Source organism: Fringilla coelebs (assembly GCF_963513975.1).
Source record: "Fringilla coelebs genome assembly, chromosome: 6".
NCBI lineage: Eukaryota > Metazoa > Chordata > Aves > Passeriformes > Fringillidae > Fringilla > Fringilla coelebs.
In genome coordinates this window covers 22134225-22159980 of record NC_140034.1, presented here as the reverse complement: position 1 = coordinate 22159980, position 25756 = coordinate 22134225, and the positions used below count along the sequence as shown (strand labels likewise).

At 43.4% G+C, this 25756-nt stretch overlaps 2 protein-coding genes across 6 annotated transcripts in view; one reads left to right on the top strand and one right to left on the bottom strand.

The window, feature by feature from the left end:
* The window catches only part of POMT2 (protein O-mannosyltransferase 2), a 27908-nt gene extending 11209 nt beyond the window's left edge, over positions 1–16699 (bottom strand). For 3 of the 4 annotated variants that reach the window (XR_014616278.1, XR_014616279.1, XM_084208502.1), the window contains exons 1-13: positions 16437–16699; positions 15727–15811; positions 14847–14951; positions 13597–13705; positions 12632–12740; positions 11062–11221; positions 8424–8530; positions 7429–7511; positions 6259–6368; positions 4233–4299; positions 3358–3430; positions 1784–1862; positions 876–1027 (exon numbers count right to left, since the gene is read on the bottom strand). Coding sequence is in view for 2 of the 4 variants with exons in the window: in XM_084208502.1 (XP_084064628.1) it covers positions 876–1027; positions 1784–1862; positions 3358–3430; positions 4233–4299; positions 6259–6368; positions 7429–7511; positions 8424–8530; positions 11062–11221; positions 12632–12740; positions 13597–13705; positions 14847–14951; positions 15727–15811; positions 16437–16636 (1439 nt within the window). In the remaining 2 variants the exon portion in view is untranslated. The remainder of the gene's footprint in view (positions 1–875; positions 1028–1783; positions 1863–3357; positions 3431–4232; positions 4300–6258; positions 6369–7428; positions 7512–8423; positions 8531–11061; positions 11222–12631; positions 12741–13596; positions 13706–14846; positions 14952–15726; positions 15812–16436) is intronic. The other variant, XM_084208503.1, reaches the window with a different exon arrangement.
* GSTZ1 (glutathione S-transferase zeta 1) lies at positions 16662–25756 on the top strand. Of its 2 annotated transcripts, none has more exons than XM_084208507.1 (9): positions 16662–16759; positions 19701–19752; positions 20332–20399; positions 21224–21304; positions 21771–21896; positions 22428–22503; positions 23311–23363; positions 24633–24682; positions 25399–25756. In XM_084208507.1, exons 1-9 carry the CDS (start codon positions 16739–16741, stop codon positions 25523–25525), a joined length of 654 nt encoding a protein of 217 aa, XP_084064633.1. In that variant the 5' UTR covers positions 16662–16738; the 3' UTR covers positions 25526–25756. The 2 variants fall into 2 exon arrangements, with proteins under 2 accessions (XP_084064633.1, XP_084064634.1); XM_084208508.1 differs by lacking the exon at positions 16662–16759 and adding an exon at positions 17010–17277.

Here is a 25756-nt window from a genome sequence, read left to right as displayed (position 1 = left end):
GCTCTTGATGGAGATTGGCTTTTTTGTTAACTGAACACATTATGTGTCCATGAGCCCAGCTTTATGGTGATGTCTAAGTGGCATTTGCACTCCTGGCCAGGCAGTTGCCAGAGATACTTGCCTGCTCTGTGATTCAGCATCCACAGGATTCTTTAGAATCTGGTTTTACCACGAGACAGAGAAGGGAAACCTAGAATTTCCTAGGGAAACCTAGGGAGGCAGCTCTCAAAACAGCAGCAACATGAGTGCACACCTCTGCCTTACAATCCATCACACATGGTGCAGCTTTACAGACAGGGCAGCCTGCATCCATCAGCCTGGATGTCTCTGCATACACCTCATCTGAATGATGAAGATGTCTAATTCAAGGACATATAAAATCCCAACGCCTGCTAATAGCAGTTTGTAACCACTGCCTTGCTTCAGATGCTGCATGCAAAAATGGCAAAGGTCTTCTAATAACAAGGTAAATTAATACCAATAGAAAGCAATTTTGAAGAGTGTGGTACAGAACAGCATGAACTGGCCCAGTTTTTAGTGATTTTTGTAAACCCCAAGGATAAATAACACATTAAATACATGTCTATCATTCACTTCTGGCTTTACTGGAGGACAAGATCTATGTCCATGCCACTCTTGGATCTCTTAGTAAGGGATATATTTTTCAGAGCTGCATACCTTCACTGTAACAGAATGCATAATCCTAACCCAGATCTTCCCCTCTGGTCATAGACCTAGTACCTGCTACTTACATTTTTATTCTTTTAAAGAAATGGGAGAAATGTACTTATTGCTTAGTCTAGAAGTACCATTGAGTAAAGGAACATGTCAGTTCAAGGCCCTGCAGGGGTGGATGGGAATTACAAACTATTTACCATTTTGGCAGAGTCTTTCCAGAAGATCCCAATATACACCCTGTGGCCACGTGGGTTAGCCGGACCTGACTCCGTAGGACTTTGATGAGCTGCCCAGCCCTTCTGCCCACCACCTCGATCCGCCAGAAGTCATTGGAGTCTCCTGTTCCATTCTATCATGCAAACATGCCATTCAAGAAAAAAAATTACAAAAATAGAAAACAGAAACAAAACAATGCCCAAACCAGAAGACACACACAACAGAAGCACTGCAAACAAGAAATTCTGAAACTCCACTGGGTGCAAAGCTAAAAAAACTAGCCCAGACCAGCCTCACTCACATTTCACAGAAGAGATTCCCCATCAGGAAGACATCATTCTAGACATAAACAACCACTCACAAATACATCTCTATCTTGCCAACCTTAATTTTGTTTGCTTTCAATTCATTCTTGACTGCAGCTCAGAGTTACAGCATAAACAGGGGCAACTTGGCTGTTTCACAAAAGGGGTTTAGGCAACAGATCTTTGCATTTAGAAATTCAGCCCTCAAAGCATATTGCATCTTTGTGATCCAAAATTCTGTCATCATTCTGTCAAAAAACACTTGTCTATGTGACAAGGCCAAATACATAAAATAATACTTGTCAGAGCAACTTCAAGGTTGCTCAGTTTGTCATTTCTGGAGTTGAATGCTGCCAAATCTAGACTGACAGTAAAAGTTGAAATTATTTTTTTATCTGTGTTCACATTAAACAGACCTTAAATATGAGAGAAGGCATTTCATACTACATCAGTTTTTTCCTTGAAGATGGCAGATGTCCATCTATCATCCTGGCTAACAAACTAAAAAAAGCAACAATAAATTCCCTTGGCATCATATGAACTCTTCCCAAAAGAAGCTTTTGTTTTATCTTCCCTTCACTTACTATTCCATAGCCAGTGACCTGAAAATGCTTCCTTGTCAGGGGAGCCTCATGCTGGTGACTGTGCAGATTTCTAGAAGTTCTGAAATGAAATTAAAAGTCAAACCTTTGAACCCTGTCAATTTGTGATAAAAACATTGGTTTGAGCCATTCAGAGATCTGCCAGTACTCTAACTACTGAATTCCAGCTGAGGGCACAGCAGGATGCAGCCTTAACGGGATGGAGTGAAACTGTCACTTTCCAGCATGTGACTCTAAGCTTATGCCACACTGGGCAGTGACAAAAAAGGATGATAGCATGAATAAATCCAACCCTCAAAATACAATCTACCATCTCTAAAAGGAAAAGAGATTGGTTTTGGTTTGCTCTGTTTTGTTATAATTAACAGTAAAAGTGTGACAAAGAGACCTGTCTTATAAGAAGAAATGCAAGATCCTGACCTTTTGTGATTATAAGTTTTGCTTTTGCAGGGAAAGATTGTACCATTTAGGGGGAAATCAGTGGCCACTATTTAGCACCAGCACAGTGCAGACAGACCCTCCCACGCTGGCAGGGTCTGCCAGCTGAGGCAAGCAGAGAAACCTGGCCACAGCCCATCAGTCCTTGCCAAAGGTGCTGGGACAGTGCCCGTTGTGCTGCTGTTGCTGCTGCCCAGCTGCAGGGACACTGCTGTCCCACGGGATGTGCCACAGGCCAGCCCCACGTGCTGCCTGCCAGATCCTTCCCCAGCACCGCCAATTCACTCCCGTGCCAGAGACCTCAGCAGGACTTAACCCATTTTGCCTAATCAAGATGTTATCATCCTCATTATCATATATTTGATAGTAAACTTCCAAATTCAAAATTTAAAAAAATAAGTCTTATAATCATTTGAAAACCTAAGCAATGGTTTGTGCATACACTATTCTGAATACAATACAACATGATTTCCTGGCTCATGAGTTTAGAGGTTCTGTTAAGAAACCAAAGCTGTGGAAGCACATAGCATTTTGGCACGGTGACATTACACTAGATAAAGACTAAATATCAAGTTACTACGGTTCCCCTGCTTCCTCTTAGGTTTTCCCTGCAGAAAGGGAAGGGATCAGCTTCCATTTTCATTCAAAGTGTTTAATTGCTATGATCTCAGTGCTGTTGAGAACTTCAGCAGGTGGATACCACCTATGAACACAGGGACAGGATACCTGCAGTACGCTGACAAAAAAACCCTATACTATATTTGTTTAAAAAATTCAGCATGGAGACAAGCAACAGAATGAGGGTTTTGAAATTGCTTCTCTGGAAGAGTTACCCTGATTATTGCACCTCACGCAACTGAAGAAATCTCCCTGCTGCTTAGGCAGGTAGTTCTAAGAAAGTTGTGTGGTTCTCTTCAAAGTTTCTTATTTAATATACACTTTTCAAAACATAAATCACAGAAGAAAAACTCTACAAACCCCACACTGGAAACTCAGATATACAGATACTTCTGTCACACAGCCTGCTTGTGCTTGTCTAACCACAGTCTCCAGCAGGACAAGTCTCCCACCAATTCTGTTCAATCACACAATCTCTGAATCCCAGAAATCATCCTTACTCTTTATGTTCCAGACGAATAATATCTCCATGCCTCACAAACTCCACAGGGCTTGAGGGGTCAGACAAATCTGCTGAAGGAAGACAAACTAATCATATCAATGCACTGACAAACTTACCAGAGTCTTAGAAAGTTTTTTGCTGATGCTCATGCCTCAAGCAGATAATAAAGCAAAGTTGTGTTGAACCTAAGCCTGATGTAAAACATTGCTCTAAACTCTAACCCTGAGAGCTACTCCAAAGAATGTGAACTATAAATGACTCTTGCAACACTGATTATAATTTTTCTTATATATCTACATTATTTACGCTTTTTGCTATTTAGACAATTCTTGTTAATTTTTATAAACACATGCATCAGGTAAAGAAAAGGAAGCTGCCAGACCAAGCATGCCTCAGCTACATACACTACATAATCTAAACCAACAGCTTTCTGCACAAGCCATAGATAATCACATTCAGTACTCTTATCTTGTCCCAAGCAATCACCCACAAAAATCTGTCAAACACAATGTACCAGACAGTAACAGGACCCAGCTTTCCCAAGACTCTTAGCCACAATAACAGATTGCAATAAATATTAACTCAGTTCAGATGAATTTCCTCTCTGCTGTTATTTGCAGTCCTACACAGTTGAAAAATTGTCAATGCAACCTTCAGCTAAGAAAAGCTTATTTACTTCAGCTGTACAATCTGAAGAAGAACCAAAAACACAGTAGACACACACACAATGTAAATCAAGAGACAGCTTCCCCTTGTTCTTCCTCATCTCCCCCTCATATCCTTGAAGGATACTCTGCCCTGGAAAGAACTTAGAATATTGACATGAAAAACAGAAGCAGCAGTTATAAAAGGCACTTAACTGGTTTTTGTTACCTGTATCTGAGTCATGTTTCTTTATGATCCACAGGTTATTCAAATCTTTATGTAAGTAAGCAGTGACCTGAAATGGCAGGATTAATTATTTTACATAACAAGAAAAAAGCTGTTGATAGCAGTCACACATTCATCAGCAAATCAAAGCCCCAAATGAATGCACCAACCACACAGAAGTCCTGGGATTACTTTTATAACACTGCCCCCTGGAGAACCAGTTATGGGGCACTCCTTAACCCAGATGATACCTCTTAGCCAGAAGCACCACACTTCATGGCAGTTCACATGCACCAACAGCCTCCAAACACAGCCTGACCTCACCTCACCCTGATTCAGAGGCTCCTTCTACAATGACAGGACATCCAAACCAGAGCTCTTGAATAACCACTGACCACTATTTGAACCAGGAGACAGAAGCAGCACTGGCTTTACAGACACTAGAGATTTCTGACAACGGGCTGACTCTGACAACCACAGTATCTGCCAAAAGATCCAGGCAAGGTAAGGATTCAGGGATCACCCATTACAGCTACACAGCTAACCCCTGCCAGCCTGCTCAGCCTCACAGAGTAACTGCATCTACTGCTACCATGGACACAAAGAGCATCTTATTCCAGGCTGCTGCTGCCCAGAGCACATGGAACTGTACTCCCTTTGCCCACCCTCCTCTTAGAGAGCAGCAAGCCCTACTCTGTGGGACCCTAGCCCAGTGCTTCTCTCCTAGGTGGGAGCAGATGGCCCAGTGGGTGGGTGAGAGGCAGAACAGAGGAGTGTCTGTCAATGGGGAAAAAAAGGAGAGCTGGAGGTAGAACTTCATACCTTGAGGTCAAGCCATCAGGAGAGGAGGAGAAAGTGGAAGCAGAGAGATCACTTTTTCCTCTCTAAATCTCCTCCAAATTCCTCTCTGAAATTTTCTTTCCCTCTCCAGAGCCTTGAAACCACCCTAGAACCCTACTGTTGTCCTACCATCAGGACAGGAAACTCTCCACCCTTTCCCACAAGGAACTCCCATTAGTGTCCTCTCCAAATTGCCTTTCACTGCTTTTAGTGTCAAAAAGCATGATCTGCACTCCAGTTTTGCCTGTGCTTGAGGCAGTCTAGCATACTCCATACACTGTAATAAACATAAATGTCATGCTAAAGTACTAGAAATTCTGATTATGACAAGCAGCAGGGAAAAAAGATTGAGACAAAGTTTTCACTTCTGAAAACTTCCACCTAGCCGCAGAGACAGCAGGGAGTTAAAAACCAAACACTTGTGTTTCTCTGGCAGCTTTCTTTCAAGGATGTCAGAACAATTTTTAGACACCAATAATCAAACTGCAGAATACATCTTGGTAAAAATGCAGAAACAGCAAAGATTTGTGAAGCTTGATGATGATGGACAAAAATAAGAAATCCACTTAATGTTTGTACTTCCTAATTAGAGATAGTTACATGATTTCTGATTTGTACTTTCACTTATTGCTTAATCATTTAATGAGAAGCCCTTAGCTCAGATGGTTTCCATATGGCTACATTGGCTTACAAATGCACAGTATCTAATTTATTGAGCAAATTCTTTGGTGACAGATGAAGGAAGCAAGGCACAAAGGAGAGGGATTCATGTAAGTTCTCAGAGGCCAGTGGCTGGAGTAAAAACAATATACAGCAGTTCTATTCCCTTGCTTTTAATATAGAGCCAGAAAAGCTGTAAATAATGTACTTGTTTTAAGCCAAGTTTTACAGATTTCCTTGAGGTCACTTTCATTATGGAAAACTATTCTGAAGTCTTCTTGGACTCCATTTATGGACGGTGTCTTGCAAAGCCTTGTTACTGTAAGCCACCCCTCTGGTGCAGTGTGGTATGCTCTCTTCAAGCCTCCTTTTTAGTCAGAGTCCTAAGCCAAGTGCACAGCTGTGGCACTGAGAGGGTAACAGGTGCTGAGTAAACACACAGCTCCTACCAGTTTGGCCCCTAATGCCAAATCCAAAGACAGTAACCCAGTGGTTGTAGACACAGGCAGTAGCAGCACAGCACACCGACCTGCTGCTGGCGAGCCCCAACGCCCTCCGGATAGAGGTGCCAGTGGGAGTGCAGGTATCCCCCTGCCATCCGAAGGTTCTTCATTGTCACCACAGACCCATATGCCAAATCTGCATGAGAAAGAGGGAGGAAAAAAGACAAAAGGCAGCTCTCCTGTATCTCCCCCAGCTAGCCTACAGTGCTCAATTAAGCATGCACTCTCCATTGTTTAGATGGAAGTTTGTTTCCTGTTCAACACATTACTGCACAGGGCCCACTGCAAGCTTATCTCCCATTCCCTAACCAGGATTCAGTGAAAATGTTACATAATATTTGGCTGAAACACCTGAAACTCTCCCACTAAGCTTTAACATAAACAGATGTGGTAAGGCATTCCTTTGTTTGTAATTTCATAATGAAAGTTTTGAGATAGTTTTCCCTAAGAGTATAACACTGCTGACCCCTACAGCAATACAAGAGGGAAGGGAGGCAAGCTCAGCTGTTGGATAGCAGAGCTGCTACACTGGCTTAAGACATCTTCCCTCCTAGCACCCCAAGAAAAGTGAGAGAACTCAGCCTTGGAGAACAGACTTGATGCTCCCCCAGTGACAGCTCTGGAGCAGGGAACAGCCAGAAAATAGCTGAAGTAATCAGAAAGCTAAACCATTTTAAAGGCTCAGTAGTCCCTAGCTAACCTGAGGATTAAGGAACAACCACAGAGCCTTCTTTTTGCTAAATTCAGATGCATTCTGAACACAACACAGCTGGACCAGCGGCACGCTGTGTCACAAAAGCAGATAGCTTCCATTTACAAATATTTTGGAAACAAATCCCACATCTGAACACCTACAAATCTAAGGTGAACAGGAAAAACATCATTTTGTTGTTTCAAGCAATACAGAACCAAAGAATAACAAGATGCATGCACACAAGTCAAACCCCTCAAAATGGCATCTTTCCTAGATGGAATATGATAAAAGACTAGTGACCATGCACTGAACATGGTGGTATTTTCAGCCTTTTTCTTTCTGTCAATACATAAAACTGCGCAGAGGAAAAGCATGGATCTGACCTTGACCATGGAAGGCATAATTCACACTGCCCTGCACTGAGTCACAGGGACACTGTTTCTATTTAAGTTCTCATGTACACTGACAACATTCAGAGTGCTTTATTCATGTGGACACTCACGCTCTGGAACAGAGACATTATGAAGATTGTTCCCAATCAGCTGGGATTGAAATGCTGAACTGAAGAAACCATCCCCAGGACCACTACAAAAGACAGCAAAGAACATGACAATTCAAGGTCTCACTAAGCAACATACAAACCTTTGTCATGCATTACCAAGTTGTTTTTACAGAAGAAAAATTATAAAACCAGACTGGGCATCTGAAGAACAAGAGTGATTGCAGTTCCCTTAAGAGGCACACTTCTCTAATGTTGTGAACCACAGCAGATAGAGACAGTCTTGCATGAAATTGTCCAGAGCTGCAAGGACTTGAGATCACAAAAATGTACATGCTGGCACTGCACAAAACATCAGAACTGTCTTTGGGGGTGTTCTTACAACAAATAAACTGACCCACTGTCATGACAGATATAACAAAGCTTTCTCTGTGACACCTGTAGTCTTACTGCTGCTAAGAGGTTAGTGGTAAGACCAGTAGACTTTAACTGAAAAATAACTGATTTATTTTTCTATTCTTTTTCTACAGTGAAATGCTTATTCACTTTATTTTTTAATGCTGGCATATGGAAAACATGACCATTTTACTAGCTCTTGCCTTGTAAAAAGCAACCGTTGGTTGCAAGCATTCAGGAAAGAGCCCTCCCTTCAAGCACACTCAGACTCTTTTAATCATAGCCATTTTTCAGGACCGCAATGACTTTTTAATTACAAAAAGACAAAGAATGAAGCTGAGGCATTTTCAGGTCCCAGAAAGAGAAGAGGGGAAAAATGAGACAGGAGGTTTCGTTAGGTTACTTGCTTGGCATTTCAGAAAGTCTCAAGCTCAAATTCAATTTCACTGCCAGCTTGGCCAGAGAATTGGGGAAGGGAATTAAACAAAGAGACACAGCTTGTGGCTCCGCTTTTGACACTGAAAGTGGACTACTATATAACCAATAGCCTTTAATTCAAAGCAAAGACAAGTAATTCTTCTGGAGAAAACATTGTGAAATACCTTCTGTTTAACACTGCAAAATGAACAGCAAACATAGCCGTGTACAGGGCAAGCGGGAGGACGATGAGGCAGAGTACACGAGCCAGTAAATGCTTCCCAAACATGACCTGTAACAAACACAATCTGGATCAAACAGTGCAGGAACAATTTCACCCCTGATTTCACAAGACTCTGAGCAGCAGTCCTATGGCTGGAGCTTGCTGTGCAAGAAAGCACACCAGGTTGTAGAATTACCTCAGAAAGGCCCAGAGAGAGGTAAAAGCTGAGGCAGACCTTGCTGTGCATCTCCAAAAGCTGGAGCTATGGTACCTCAAAATTTTAGGGTCATGGGGAAAAAAGACAAAAATAGGCAATAGGAGAGTTTAGTGCTCCAAAGTGCTGAGCATCCCTAACTTTGGCAAAGGAGGTTGGGCAGCCCCCATTGAAAATACTTTGAGAGCAAAGACCTTAACTTGTTTATCAGTGGTACACATCTTGACCCAAAATCCTAGCAAAGAGATTGCTCCCAAAACAGTAACTACCAAAGCTAAGCAAGAGAGAAAATGAAAATTTGTTCCCCCAATAAGTCTATGCAAATGTGAATGTAACCAGGACATCTTGGGGATCTAGATATGCTTTACTTACAGAAATCACCTTGCTTAGCAAGGATGCTCTCACACTGCAACTTCTAGCTCAGCCAGAAGCTACAGAGAAGTCAGCAGCAAAACCAGCTCTTCAGATGTCCCAAAATGAAAGCAAAATATTTTATTTCAACCAATTGAAAATGTGTTTTGCAAACAGACGCCAAAGAAGCTATTACATTTTCACATCCTACTGACACTGCTGGTAGTACAGTAAATTATGTAAAATAGAGGGTGGATAATAAATAGCTGTGGAAGAAGAAAAAAATTAAATAGCAAAAACTGTTTGCTACATGGCCACACTAACTTCAAAGTGGATGAAAGGAGATGCACTTGCTATTCTACATATTCTTTAACGTGATACCTATCATAATCATTAAGCTAATAATTCTCCATCCTTTAGTACCAGAACCAAATCATTCAGAAAGAATGGAAAAAGTTGAACACATTGCAAAACTCAGTGAATTCAACAAAGGAAAAAGCTGTTCCGTTCAAGTACTTCAGCAGAACATTTAATAACCACTGGACACTTAGAAACTAATGCTGATTGATGATACATAACCAAATATAGGCAGTGGAGAGGCACACGAACTACCCTCCAGTTCTCTACTTAGAAAAGCCTCAGTATGCTTCAAATTTCATGAAATGGTTTTCTTTAACTACAGACTTCAATGCAAAGTCAAAGAAAAGAAAGTGCATGTGAAAGACAGCAGTGAACAAACCAGAACAATGGACCAACACAAGCTGAGAATTCTAGAAATCAAGTTAGTCCCCAAAACATTTCATGTAAATAATCATGAGTAGCTCCGTAACAAATGCAGAGGTAAGTTATTCAGGTTTTCAGGAGATTAATCCTCACCTTTTTTTTCCCTCTTCTCAAGCACCACGGTTGCCAAATAGCTATTCAGAAAGCATCTACCTTCTGGAGTAAATTTCTTTACATATTCTAACACTCGGGGGGTTGCTGCCTTTGCTGCCAGCAGCACAAATGAAATCATTGTGCAGCTGTCTGCTGGCACAAAGCTTAGACATGATGGATTTGTTCTATTTCAAATGCAATTAGCTGACTGCTCAAGAAGTGTTTCTCTGGAGTTGGAACATTGAATCTTTGCAGCCCATATTGATTCACATTAATCAAAGAAAACAAATCACACAGGAGGAATAGAAGAAGTCCCCCTCATGCTCCCACTGTTTATAGGACAAACAAGACAAAAATAGAAGGGGAAAAAACCCAGAATTTTCAAGCTTCAAAAGAAGCCAAGACAAGAGGAGAACTGAACACCTTTTAAAAGATATGACTGAAGAATTTGTGTTCCTGCTGGTTGCAAGACAGCAAATGGTACATCAAGGCGTTTCTCCAAATGGCAGATTTCACACTTCGCAAACATAAAATGCAATATATTAGACAAGGACACTCAAACCCACTAGCAAGTTTTTTAAAGCTTAGAAGAACTAAATGTGTGTGAAATCAAGCAGGCTATGGCTGTCTTCATCCTCTAACTGGCTATGGATACTGCAGGTTGTAGAGCATTTCTATGCCTCATGATGCTCCTGCTATGCAGCCTCTGTCACTTTACTCTCAGGAAGCAGAGCCTGAGCTCACACTGCTTATGCAAACCAGGTGGCCAGGTAGCACATACTCCTTGGAAGGTCAGGTAACAGCGCAGAACAACATCTTGCTTCGGGCCACTGTAAAGCCATTCCCAATGAGCATTTTTAACTTAGACTGAAAATATAGCCAACTGGAATGGTAACAGTTTCTCTCAGGAAAACGTAACAATCTTTCAGCTGCGCTTGCATACTATTATGTCCTGCTAATATGTTTGCTTTTTTTCAAAAGTGTGGCAATAATTTTTCATTATAACCTTAATCTCCTTTTTTCATCACCATATCAGATGCCCCTCTCTGCTCCAGACAGAGTACCCCTGTTTGGGTACTTGCACGGCTGTCAAAGACTAGGAAAATTACAAAGCAAACAAAACAAAGAAACAAAGTCAAGAAAAGCCTTTGAAACTCACCAGTGACAGGCTGAGGTTCCCCAGCAAGTCCCATAGGTCATAGATTGTGTTCAAGCCAACCAAGAGGACTACAAAAAGGCCAACAAATTTTACCCCCATTGCTCCAGCAAGGCTCACACCAGTCAGACTCAGCCAGAACCACCAGGAGGCAGAAAATGGCCTGCAGGACCAGTAGAGCAAGTCAGTAAAAAAAATGACAGCTATGTGAATGGGCAGCCTACAATCACAAAAATAAGTAACAGATCAGTTACCCCACAAAATTACAGTCCATCTTCTCAGGAACCCATAAGAAGTGGAAAAACAAGTTTTTCATTTAGTTTAAAATCACACAAGGATACTGGTTTCAGATACAGGCTTGTGAAGCCTTGATACAGGCTTCAGGTACACTTAAGCCAGGGGCAACCCTAGATCTCCCATTTAAGGATGGAAATACAGACAGCAGGTATAAGCTAAAATACTAGTGTGAAGAAAGTCTGACTACATGGAAGTTCTGAAAACAGAAACAAGAATTTTGCTCCATAAAGTGCAAACTTACTTCTCTCAGAAATTTAAAGACATGGAGAAGAACAAGAGGCAAAGAGCAGCCACCTGCCCTAAAGCAAAAAAGCCTTATCCAAAACATAAACAAAAGCTGCAGCAAAAAGCAAACGAATTTTAAACTGACATAAAACTGAACCATAGAAAAGAGATGAGAAAAAATGACAGCAGAATTTAAAACCTTTTTCCTTCCGATTCCTAATGCCCTGATGCTTTTATTTCAACTAGACAAAATCTCCATGCCCTGCTAAGCAACACAATAGCTAGAGTTGGCTTTTAATTTGTAGAGCATCAACTACCTTGACAACAGGATTAGTTCTAAGATATGAAAAATAAATGCAGGTCAAGGCACACAGAGCTGATCAAGCACTGCCCTGTAATTTAGTGCTTGCATTCCCTGGGGAATGTGCTGTAGATAAGGATGGCCTTGGACAGCTGTACATGATGCTGCAGGCTGCATTTCAGCCACACAAACTGCAGACACACTAAGATTGATATGATCAGTTCTGGAATGTTTCATGGAATAAAAACTGCTCATATATAACACAGAATTTCCACTTTTTATGTCTTTGAATTTGGGATGCATTTCAAGGAAACTACTCTGTGTAGCCCAGCCACAAAGAAGTCTTCTGACACATCCCAATACCTATAAACCACCACCCTCTCTGGATGGGTCTATAGCACACATCCTTAACAACTTGACTACTTTATTCAGAATCATTCTGGCTACCTTCCCTCTAAGCTTTTGTAGCCATTTCTCTAAACCAAACAAATTATACTGTTTACCTCAGACAGCAGGATTTTTAAAGGTGCTTACAGTCACAGGTAAATTGGTGTACTCCAGGCACTTTCTCCCTAACTACACAGACCCTCAGAGTAAAAATTTCTCTCTGCTACCAACAGTCATTTTCAGCTTCAAATTTCCTGAAATAATCTCACTTCAATCATTCACACATCACCAATTACAGACATCACTTTAATTGTGCGACAGTTAAATATCTATAGTTTAACAAAATTATCATTCTTATCTTACCTGTCTGCACAGCTGTTACATTTCACCATACTCAGAACAGCTCCCATGAGAAAGAACATTAGAATGGGATCCAGCAGAATATATTGGGACAGTGTAATACATCCTGTATCTGCAAAGAGGCACACAGCAATGTCAGAAAGACTTGCAGTTGCAAAGTGAATCTAAGGTTGTGGGAATTCAGCTTCCTCAGTGTAGTCAAGAGAAGAAGAAGGTGGGAAATTTTAGAAACAGAAGGAGATCATAACATTTCATCTTCTATCTGGATAACAAAGGAAAAAGCCCAACAAAACAAAAATAAAAAAAAATACAACAACAAAAGGCAGTACAGCAGTATCTGTGAAACACCATTTGTAAAGTGCAGGTAACATATTCAGATGGACTTAATTACAGCCAACAATTATCTACCTAAGGCACAACCATAATGCCAGAGGAAGTCATCTTTCAGATGGTACCTATAAAAAATGATATTTTAAGTCTCCATTTCTCAATACCTGTGTGTCCTTACAAAACTCCTATTTTGGTAACTTCATTTGCAAGGTAAATTTCTCCACTTGACTCAATTCAACAAGGAACTTTATTAATTTCTTATTGTGAACTCTTCTAAAATAATGCAGGGGTTGTTAAAGTTATCTATAATTCATACAGGAAACATCAATATTTCACTAGTGGGCAAAATCATTCCTGACGACCCACCTTATAAAAAATTTTAAAATTAAGGTGCGATCTAACCCAATACTCTGGTTATGCAAATAATAGAAGTACCTATGAACTAAACAAAACTGCAAAGTTCTTAAGAAGACCACCAAGTAAAAAGCCTCATACATTAAAAAAAGTGGAATTACTTTGCTTTTGAGAAAGTCTCTCATTAACCCAAATATCCCCTGGTTAGGTAACACATAGCAATCCAGAAATTAAATTATTTGAACAATTAAAATACTCAATTTTGCTGTAGCAGGAAGACCTACCAAAAATAAGGATGAAAGCCGTGAGTAAGGCTGCTGGCAGTGACTTTGACAGTTCCAACACTGTGAGGTAGGCAAAAGGAACCAGGCAGGAGCCAAGAAACGCACAAAACTGCAGGAAAAGATCATGGCAGAAGTTATAACCCCACCCACGATGGACAAGAGCTCACACCCTTTCCTTTCCTTCATCTTCCATACCTACAACAGGAGGTGTTGCAGCAGCTGAACTGAGTCACAAAGGACATTGGAGAAAAGCCAACTGAACAAAGACACTGCTTAGAGGACAGAGGCTTATTCTCTTCTACAGTGGTGTCAGTAACAACAGCCAGTCACATTCTTGCTAGACTACACCAGATATTTATAAATGGATGCATCAAGTAGGTGGACTACATATCCACTACATTCAGCCTTTTTTTAACAAAACACTAGATTACAAAAGCTAAGAACAAAATACAAATCTTAAGCAGACCAGATTCCCCTCTCCTACACAAATGAGACCAAGGATAGTTGGAGGAGAAAGAGGAAAAATCAAAACAAATGAAAACAAGACCACAGTAGAATTTATTATCTTTAATGTCTGTTTCTAGCACCTCTCCCACCTTTGGCTCAGGGAAATCTAAAACTGTGAACTTATGGAAACTAAACTAAGAAAACGTGCCTTCCCAGTTTTCAGTTTTCCTTCTAGGTAGCAAAAATTGGCCACTGTTTCTCCTTTTGACTTATGTGCTGTCAGTTATATGGCTCTTCATCTGCCTAGAAAGCAGTAGAGCCAGGGTTTCAGATCAAATACACCTCTGAATTCTGCCCTGCTGTCCCAGGCTCCATCAGCGTACTCAGCTTAGTGTCACCAGTGGTGGCAAAGTGCAGGTGACAGTGGATGATCCTGGCTTTTCGATACCCTTGGCTCCCCAGGAGATTAGCCAGGCACGATGGAGTGAGAGAAGCTCAACCTCAGCAATGTTTGCTTTGCAGACAAAGCAAGGTATCCATCCCATGCAGCAGGGTAGTCTCACTAATTAGCAGGAAGAGCTGCCCTCAATTTTCACCTTAATTTCTTACCTGGCCTCTCACAGACACACATTAAGACTTATTCACGATAGAACCACTAACACTTTTCAAAGGAGCTTAAAGACAAGGCACAAGGCTAAACAGACCTCTGACCTGATCAAGGAGAGCTGTTCTTAAGATGGAACACTCTGTATTGAAAGGCACAGGAAAGCTAACCAGCTTGACAGTAGCCTGCAGAGCCTTACCCCTCTCATCCCTACGTAGTTGTGCTGCTCATATCGATCCCCTGGCTTTTGGAAAGGAAATGTACCATCATATCCACTAAGGTAGCCAGCAAGTCCAATCAGCATCTGAAGAGAAAACATGAAAAAACTGGTCAGGAATATCACACTGGAGGAAAAAGTATCCAGGCTAGCAGCAGGTAAGATTTCTATAGAAGCCACATTGATTCAGAGGACAAATAATTCAGACACATCATCCAAAAAAAGAGTTTATTTACAGATATCATATATGTACATACTGCCCTTTGTCTAAAGGCAAAATCAGAATTATTTTTGCAAGAGACTCTAAGGCTGATACAAGCTCAAGAAAAATAAGAGGTGTAGAATTGAGCAGAGAGAATCCTGTAGTCTCCCATAGCTCCCTATCCCTTTAGTTTCAGGAGACTTTGTCTGAAAGGAAGATAACCTTGACAAAGCAGGGGGATGCACCTTCATCCACACTACACACTGTTGCTAAAACAAGTTCATTTACAGAACAGGAAATCAGCGCTCTGAAGGTCATTTGTGACAGGCATCTCATTTGTTACAAGTTATCAGGAACTGTTTGCTTCCTTTAAAATGTAGGCTTCTATTACATATGCCCTCCAACTGTCACATTGTTTTTTCGGGACAAGCCTTTCAAAAACCCAACATGCAATACTGTTTGGTTTTCTTATATTTGAAGCATTTTTTGTGAAGACAAAAAGTTGCAAGTTGAGGCTCTGGACACAGAATGCAAATTGACGTGGTGTTAACGACAGTTAGGAAGGACTTTGTTGTTCACCACATCCTTTGGCCAGAAGGCAGAGACTTTGATTGGCCCACTCCTGTGGCTTCCGAAACATGCAACAGAAAAGCAGTTTACCTTCCCCAAAGGGGGATGGACATCAAAGAAGAAGGTCCGATTAATGTAGTAACTTCCCATCTTCCCAAAATGCGTTTCATCCCAACTGGAAAAAACACACCAACAAAACACAAACCACAATAACCAATCTGCTACAATGCTGAAGAGAGGTAAAAAAAAAAAAAATCCAGGAAGACCTTTTTACTTATGCTTTTTATAGTATAGAGGGTTACTGTCATACATTCCATATAAGACAATGTGTTATACTCAGTGGGAAATCATGGAGAGCATCGCAGCCATTGTAGAAAATGTCCTTTTTTTTAAAGAGTTGTGTATTACCACTGCAAAACCTCTGGTTTGCCCTTTTGATTCCGAATTGACCTTAGCGAGGTTAAAAAGCCGGTTTGTTGCACAGATCCCCAAAATGCCCTCCCCGGGGCCCGGTGCCCTCCCTGCAGTACGGCCCGAGGGCAGCGGGGAGGGCGCAGGGGCCGGGCCGGGCTGTCCGGAGAGCGCAGCCCTTCCTGCGGCCCTCACTGCCATGTCCCGTCCCCCACCTGCCTGGGATAAACAGGGATCCCTCCCACGGCGGGGCGGGGAAGGGGCGCGGGCCGGGAGCCAGGGTGCAGTCCCGGCCGCAGTGCCGGGAGAAGGCGGACGCGCACCCACCCGCACCGCGGAGCCCGGGCAGTGCCCGGCCGGAGAGGCGCACGCCCCGCCCTGGGCCGTACCATACGTGCGGCGGCTCCCGCAGGCGGTGGAAGCGGGAGGCGAAGCTGAGGAGGGTGACGAGGGCCAGGGCGGCCGGGCGGGCGGCGGCGGGCGGGACGGCGGGACGCGCCGGCCGCCCCGGCCCCCGGCGGGGCTCCCGCTGGCGCGGCGGCATCCGCGGGCACCCGCCGCGCGCTGCACCGCGCCGGGCGCGGCGCATGGTGGGCCGGAGTGCGGGCGGGGCGCGGGGCACGCCGGGGGATGCAGTCCCGGCGTTGCGGCGCCGGCAGCCGCCGAGCCCTGAGCGGAGGCCGGGACGGCGATGAGCGCCGCCGCCGCCAAGGTACGCGCCGCTGGCTCCGCGCTCTCCCCGCGGGGCGGGAGGGGAGCGGGGGGCGATGACGGCGCCACGGCCGGTGGGAGCGGGGCTTGGGACGGCGGGTCTCCGCCTTCGGCCTGCGCGGGCCTCGCTCGGTTCGGCCTTGTCGCCGGCTGTGGCTTCTGGTGCCCCGGCACCGCGGGAAGGCCGGGATGGCCGGTCCCGGGAGGACCGCGACCCCGTTGCCTGCACCCGTCGCAGTGGAAAGCAAGGAATTTAACCCCGTGCTAAATAAAATACTTTACTGTGCTAATGCTTTTAGCGGTGCTGCTTACTTACCATATTTTATTCACGTGCACTGTTCACACCAAGTCCTGCTGAAGAGTTACTGAGAATTTAGGAGCAAATCTGTTCTTTCTGCTTTACATTTGAACCCAGCGGAGTACAAGGTGTGCCTTTCGGGCACCGAGGTGTCCCCTACGGCAGCCCCCGAGGAGCAGTGTATGAGTGCAGGCTGCTGGGCATGATGGGTCTCAGGAAAGGTGAGAGATTTGGCCTTTCCAAGTGCATCCCGTACATCACCTCGGAAGAGGTGGTATCCGGAGTAGACCGTACCACTCTGAAGAAGACAGAAAACCTAAGAGGTCAACATACAAAGTTTGGGGCATTTCTTCCATCTTTCACAACAGAGAAGTGTGTTTTCCAAATTTTTACTCTGGACTGCTATTTAAGCCTAAACTTTCCTCACAGATTGCCAGAAATGAAAACAGAACTAAACCAGAACTCTCAGTAGACATGAAGCAAATCCTGTCCTCCTGCTGTCATCCCAGCTCCAGCCAGTCTAAACTGCAGGGTTTGGGGATTTTATCCCACAGGGTTGTAAATGCAGGAAATTCTTTCCTGAGACTTCCCTGGACCACACTCAGCATTTCCTCTGAGGAAGGCACAGTGTCACTCTGGGATCTGTCCACTAAGGACGAAACATTTCTGTTTTCTCCAGACTTTACTTAGCTCATTATTTTTGCATGGGATCTGCTCTGCTGCTAGGAGCAAAACAGCGTGAACTCAAGAGATCACTCCATGCTCCAGCCTCTGGAGACAGTTCCCAGCTGAACAATGTGTTTGTTTCCATGTTCTTTTCGGTGAAATCCCCCAGGGCCTTGAAATTATAGACCAAGGCAATTAGCATAGCACAGTTTATTCCAAATGATAGCACAGGCTGTAAAACCAAAAAAGAACTGCAGAGAGGATGAGGAGAAATGTCTGTGCTGGCTGAGAGGCCAGAGTCCAAAATAGACATAGTGAAGGACATGAATTTCTGAGCCAAAAAATCATTAGCAAGGTCCTCAGGAAAAGCAAGTAAAATTAGTATCTCATTACTGGTCTATTTTCTCTTTTGAAGCCTGAAACTCAGCAGGGTAGACATTTAAAAAATGAACCCAGCTGATTATTTCTAATGCCCTGATCCCAGGAGAATTTAAGAAAATCAGTAAATACTTTATCCACTAAAGTGTTACCAGTACTTTCCATCTCTTCCCTCCTCACTTATAAATCTGACTAATTTAGTCAAAGACATACCTCATTTGAAGTTATTTGAGCCAATCTGAACTGTAACAGAAGCATGAAGTTTACAAAGAGGACTGGAGCACAGAGATCACCAGTGTCTCTGGTTTTCTGTTGAGAGACTATAATTGAGCATATCCCTGTTTTCTTTTGTCTTGCTGCCAAGCCTCTAGAAAAAAATTTTATGTATTTTGGGAGGGTAGAGACACAGAGAGATCCATGGCATGCCATGAGATCTGTGTAAGCAAGATTACAGGTTTATTTAGAGATATACATGGGTACCAATTTCCTGTGTGGAAAGAAAAGGCTCTGACACAAAAAAAAAGCGCACAGTCTTTTATTTTACACTGTGTTGGTCTGAGGGCAGAGTAGCAGCTTCTCCCATATCTGCAATGTAGAAAATCCCCTGTACTGGCCAATACTGGTGGGAGGGGAGCTACATGAGCACACTATGGAATCTTCCTGCAAAGGCAGCCCAGTCCCAAAGCTAGCAGTCATTCCCTAGTGAAACAGAAATTCTGCATGCTTTGGTTTTAAATTTTTTGTTCTCCAGGGTTAGATTTCTGCATTGGCAACTGGTGACAGCCTGGGAGGCTCTTCAGACATCTTACTTGTTTCTGGATGAAAAGCTATGGAAATAAGAATGGTTCCCAAATGTGCTTCCAAGCTTAAATCTTGTTAATAGTTTTGATATCAGGGCTGGGAGAGGGTGATGGCAGTGACTCAGGATTGGATCTGATTGGCTGGTTTTTGTGTCCTGGACACAGACTGGGGAGCAAAGTCCTTTCCTCATTGGTTTTAGGAGAGAAGCCTTTCCCCATGCCAGCTGAGTTAAAAGGGAAAACACAGAGGTTGTTTTTATTTTGTGGAGACGACTGCACACACTTACCATGGCATCTGGAAAGGTGAGAGTTTGGACAGGGTGGAAGCATCTGGGAAGGCTGCCTTAGTGTTATAATTTAGTTAGAGATGAATTGTCTGTCTTCGGGGCTTTCATCTCAAACAACAGAAGCTCTTTTTGTTTGGAAAGAAATCTGGCTTTTCCCTGCATGGTAGGAAAAGCTATTTCATATCATTCAAATACCCAGGTCCTTGGCACAATCAGTACAGAAATTGTTTCAGAAATCTAAGGTGGGATAGAAGTTAGCAATATTGAATAGGGACAAAGGGAAGCTTTATAGGGAATAATTTCAAGGTCATGTGTGCGTTGCTGGAAACATCAGGCACAACTGGATAATGAGAAGGCAGTGATGCTACCTGTATGCCCAAATCAGAACCAGTTACTTTCATAAAGGGGCCCTCTATTAGAGTTCCTGAAATGCCTTCTGCTCATTCATTCTTTTCCTTACATTCAATATTCTGGTGCTCCCAGCATATAACCCTTTTATCTTCCTTTCCTCAGCCAGTACTTTACAGCTATTTCCGAAGTTCCTGTTCTTGGAGAGTGCGAATCGGTAAGATTCAGTGTTCATCTCTCTTTTTTTGTCTCAATATTGCAGCATCCTCCCCTTCACTAACCCAATTAATCAATCACTTATTAACAGAGAGGTCAGCAAACATGAGCTTGGAGCAGTGAGGCATCTCCCCATGGGGAGGGAGGGGAAGACAGCATCTTACCTGGAGCAGGTGGAATAGAGGGGAACAGATAAGAGGGTTTCATGATAATGCCTCAGACTCTGGCCTGCCTGGGTCGTGAGACCTAAGCAGGGTTGGGAATGGTCCCTAGTTGTACTGAGACAGAAAGGTTTTAAAGGTGAGCACATGGTCCTGCCCTCTATAAGCTGAATCAGGAAAGGCTGTGCTGCAAAGAGTTGCAAAGCTTATTTTGAAAAATGCAGTGGTTTTGCCAGGACTGGTCTTTAGTACTTTGGTCCTTCATTTGCTAGAGCACTGGCGTCTCAGTGGACTCAGGCCACCGTCCTTGAGGGATAGGTCATTTTTCCAAATGTAAATGCTAACATTTTTCTGAACCCATTACCAATGAAACTGGTCCCAGTGTAGCTGTTTGAAGCTGTACACTCTGCTCTCCCTAGCACTGGCTCTGAAAGGAATTTCCTATGACCTGGTCCCAGTGAACCTCATTAAGGATGGAGGACAGCAGGTAAGGATAAAAATACCACTGCCCTCTCCAGGATACTGAACTTGGGGATCATTAAAATACTTGAGATTAGCACTAGAAAGTTCATAGGCAAAGTTACTGAATTCCTCACCACTTCTTTGTAATTAATAGCTGCTTTCAGCCAGTACTCCCTATGTGAGACAGGAGGAGAATATGACTGCAGAAGACTAGAGGCTTTTTCTCCTCTCAAACATTTGTGATTGAATCCATAACACTGAAGATCTTCTGCTTACCATGATGCAGCTGAATATATCTGGAGCACAGACCTCAAAGAAGCTGCCCCACACTTTAAATAAACTCAGCCTCATTCAATTAGCAACAGAAAATGTATGGAGGCGGGGATGGGGGTGTCTAAAAGATGCTAAATTATATTGCTAAATTATATTGCAAAGGGCCTGCAAAAGGTAGAGGTGGGTTGCCAAAAGACATCTTCACTGAGGCCTTACTTGGGGGTTCACAGGAAGGAGTTGTGCACGTTGTGGTACCACTGGTTCAATGGGCTGGTATGGGCTAAGGCAGAGTTGGACAACTGGCACAGTAATGGTGGCACTGATGCAGTATCACTGGGCATTGCAGTGGTGCTTTATCAAGAGATAAGGTAGTCTGGGCCAGGATACAGTGATCCCTGAACCCCAGTGAGAGCTTAGTAGGCTAATAGTACAGCATAATTTACTGCAAAGATTAGTATTAAGGTAGAGAGAAAAAAGAGGAAGGAAAAAAACATTTGGTAACTGAGTTCTGGGAGAAGAAAACAAGGAAGAATAATTTCTTATGGCTATAGAGTAATCTCAGGTTTGTTTCCACAGTTTTCTGCTGAATTCAAGGCACTGAATCCAATGCAGCAAGTCCCAGCCTTGAAAATTGATGGCATCACCCTTTCTCAGTCGGTGAGTTATGAGCCACAACCCTCTTAACCTTTCACTCCAGCCTGCTGCCCAAGCTGGATGGGATGGCTTTGTACCATCTTTTTCCCCAGAGCTCTCACCTATACATTGGAAAAGAGGTGGGATTTATGATCCCACTTGGGAACAGAAATAGCACATATTCCCTGACGGGAAACTACTGTCAAGGATTTAAGTTCAATTCTGCTTTGGTTCCTAACTCCACCTTTCACTAAGCAGTTTGTAGTCTGACTTCGATGGCTGTTCCATGGTTTGCCTGAAATTACAGCTGGACCAAATGACAAGGTCACAGGCAGGTGTCAGAGGGGTTACTCAGTTCTTTAGGTTGGTAACAAACTGCATTCAAAAGCTGTTGTATTCTCTTGGATCAGCTCCCCTTTCCCAGGTGTCCAGGATGTGAAGTTTTCCTTGGCTCTCCAGTAACCTCCCATTATCTCTTTGTTCATTACAGCTAGCTATAATTAATTACCTAGAAGAGACACATCCTAACCCCAGGCTCCTGCCCCAAGATCCAAAGAAGAGAGCCGAAGTGAGAATGATCGCTGATCACATTGCCTCTGGCATTCAGCCACTCCAGGTACTGCTGTGTCAGATCCATGCAAGTGAGAAAATCAGAAAGGATTTCTGTCTCTGAAACTCTCAGTCTCCTTAAATTGTTGCCAGCCAACTGGGTGGCAGAATTTCTGACTGGTGTGCTAGCAGATAAAATCTGCTTAACCTCTGCCTGATCTAGATACCAATGGCACCAATACATTATTTCCAACACAGCAAATCCTATAACATCCAGGGTTCTTTCCAGAAAGAGCTGAATCCATTTGGTTGTACTGCTGAGTCTAGGATGTTTTAGGAAGAAGAGAATTGAGCAGCTGAAAGGGAAGAGGCAAAGGCATAGCCTGGCAACTGTTACAGAAGGGTAGTGCCAAGAGAAGGATACAGCAGGGTGCATGATTCAGTGCAGGTGAGGTCAGGGCTGACCCAACCAAGTGAACTCAGGCCAGGGGTTCAGCCTTGGCAACTCCTCATCTCCCCTCTCCTCCTCTGGATGACACAGTGGGTAAGATCCAGCCAGCAGTAGTTATCTAACCTAGAGATTGCTTTGCCTTCACAGAATCTGAGTGTCCTGAAACAAATGGGGGACAAAAAAATGGAATGGGCTCAGAACTGTATCATGTCTGGCTTTCAAGGTACGCCCCACATCCAAAATGATCAGTATTTTGGCTGACCTTACAAAATGCTCCACCACTGGCATTCTACTTGCCTTTTTCAAGTAGAACCACAGATATGCCTAGGCTGGTGTGCTGGGCTCCTGCCTTGCTGGCAGAAACATTGCTCTTCCTGCCCAAAGTCTCTTGTCCAGGACTGGTAGCTCCCCAAGATCTCAGAGCAAAGATGTGCATACAACACTCCCACTGCTGCAGAGAGGACGCCTGGTGCCGTTCTGCACATTGCAGCAGTTAATTCATTCTGAAGCACCAGGGCTCACAGCACTTCTGAAGTTCTTCATATATATAGATAGATATGCTTTTCTAATTAGACACCTAATAGCAAACTCCCACAGAGTCTAGCAAGCAGCAGAGTATTTCTTTGCCTTTTTGAGAGAAATAAAGTGCTTTTGGTTCCCTCAAAATCCTTTCCCCCATGTGCTGCAATAACAGGCCCATCTTCACTTCCTAACTGACACAAACTGACTGAACCTTTGCATTTTCCCCCTCCCCAATCACATATTTCTACATTATCCTCATAGTATTTCAAGTGCATTGTCTAAAGCAGCTGAAAGCACCCTGGGTCCAAAAAAGCTGAAGAACCCTAAAGACTCCCATAACTATAGTGAGATTTCCGTTCCTTCTAGTTTTTGTCCCAAAATGCTCCTTTTGCATACTCTGCTTGGGGTTAAGATGCCCTTGTACCTAATTCCCAGTCAAGAAAGTGTTTGATGTCCCTTTCAATTGACTTTCCAATGCCTCATTCCAGTGTACCACCTCTCTTGACAGCACTGGAGCAGATTCTGCAGCACACTGCTGGACGCTACTGTGTGGGGGATGAAGTAAGTATCTGAGAGAGCCCTGTGTGCTATTGCAGGACTGAAAAACCCAGTATCTTTCCCTAAAATAGGAAAGAATATTAGTTGAGGATACAAGAGCACAACCCCATCCAGTGCCTAGAATTACATGCAGTGCCTTCACCATAACAAAGAACAGCTGCATGGATCCTACTTAGGCCATTCCTGACTGGCAGAGAGTTATGGAGATATTTACTTGTCCCTGCCTATAACCTGCTGGTGGCCAGATTCTGCAGATGTATCTAGGATCTGGATGGTACTAGAGGATATGGAAAAAGATGATATAGCATTTCATCTTATGGGATTTGGACTTCAACATGTCCTGTGATAGAGGCAAAGCTTGGCTCAAGAAAATCAGCTCAATGGGTTCATTTCTTAGCTCTGTTGTATGGAACCTTTGACCAGCTTGTATTTTTCTGCTCTAATCATCCAGTTTTAATATGGACAGATTTCACAGAGCTCACATAAAAGCTGTTCTGACCCTTATAAACTAGAGGCAGCTCAGGCCTCTTCCATTTATTAGTTCTACTGCCAGGCAAAAGATCCTTCCTATAAAAGCCTTAGCAAAAAGAAAGGCTCCTGCATTATTCTGGGATGCAGAGGAATGTCTAGTAGCAGCCTTATGGAGCCCTTGGTAGGCAAAGGCTACTTACAAGATCTAAAGTTGGAGAATAACATGTACTTTGAGAGGCACCCAGGGCTTTGTGACCTGGGGAGCAGCGTGGGAGCAGCCGTCTGTCTGTGCAGATAGGCAGCCAACAGCACTGTTGTTAGGTTTTCCTTTCAGATTGCAAGTCTCTGAGCCTGTGTACAGAGGCCCTATCACATATCAAGTCTTGATATTGGCAGGACCTACTTGATACTCCTGCAGTGCAAATAAGCAAAATTTTTTTTATTTAACTTTTTCCAGCCATGCAAACACCCCTTTCCCTCCCTCTGCAGCTTGCCAGCAGATGTGTTTGCTTAGAGGCAGTTGCCATAGAAGCAGAGTGTCCTTGAGGTCATAATGATCAGCTGGTAAATATAAAGCTGCCTAAAAGCTTATGGCTTCTCCTAGTAACTGCAATGAAGTTCCTTTCCTTGTACTGTTGCTGTAGTATTAATGCCGAATTAAATCATTAGATCATCATGACAACTCCTCTGTACTGGCTGATAAAATAATTTCTGTCCTGGTCTCAAAGTCTGCCACCACTGGGAAGTGTGAGGGGACAGATTCTGAGTTATTCTGACCTCTTTTCTCTGCTATATTTGCAGGTTTCCATGGCTGATCTGTGTTTAGTGCCTCAAGTTGCCAATGCTGAAAGGTAATTAAGGCTAAGTTTGAGATATTCTTCAACATATCTACCTGTGCTGGGTGTCAGAGCTTACCTTCTGCTGCTCCTTATGCCTGTTAGAAAGTATCCCTCCTGCCTGCCCTATCCACTTATGTTTCTTCTCTCCACGATTTTCCTACTTCATAAATACTGTCTCTTTTGGAAGTAATGAATTGTGGTCTCCTCTTTGAGGCCCCTGGGGAAATCTGATCTATGACCTTAGAAAAGCTGAGGTTGCCCACACTCCATGTTCTCTGTCCCTGTTTGCTTTATTCTTATACTGCACACAGGAGGAAAAGATTAATCAAGCCTTAAACCCATACAAGTAGTGGCTGCATGATTCCCAGGAAAAGCAGTGTCTTCCTATCTTGTGCTGCACATTATGTAAAAATGTGGTGAAAATCACACAATCACAGAATCATTGGGGTTGGAAGGGAATTCTGGAGGTCACCCAGTCCAATTTCCCTGCTAGAGGAATTGGCACAAGACTGCATCCAGCTTGGTTTTGAGTATCTCTAGAGAAGGAGACTTTACAACCTCTCCAGGCATTGATTAATCTCTCTAGCATTTGTTTGTAAACTACAAGGATGAACCTTTTCTGTTAGTGTAAATGCCTGTGAGATTCTCCCATACTAGGCAGGCCTATCACACTGCTCTGCACTGGCTCTCCAACTCACAGTACTTCACAATTTCTTTTTCTTTTACAGATTCAAAGTGGACATGGGTCCATATCCCACAATATCCAGAATAAATAAAGCTCTCTTGGAGTTAGAGGCCTTCAAAATAAGCCACCCTTCCCGGCAGCCAGATACTCCTGCAGAGCTGCGAGCTTGAAGCCCTTCTACTCATTAAATCTAGAAAGCTGCCATGATAAAGAAGACAACATCTACAGGCTGAGTAGGACTTCAGTGCCAGTACGAAACCCCAGAACTATTGTTTCCCTTTCATCTGGGTGGGAAGGACAGAGGACCGGGAAATAGTGTGGATGACTTGCAGGAGCTATGCCTGTGCTGGAATACCTGCAGCTACTAGTTTTTTCTATGCAATCTATCTCCATGAAGCAGA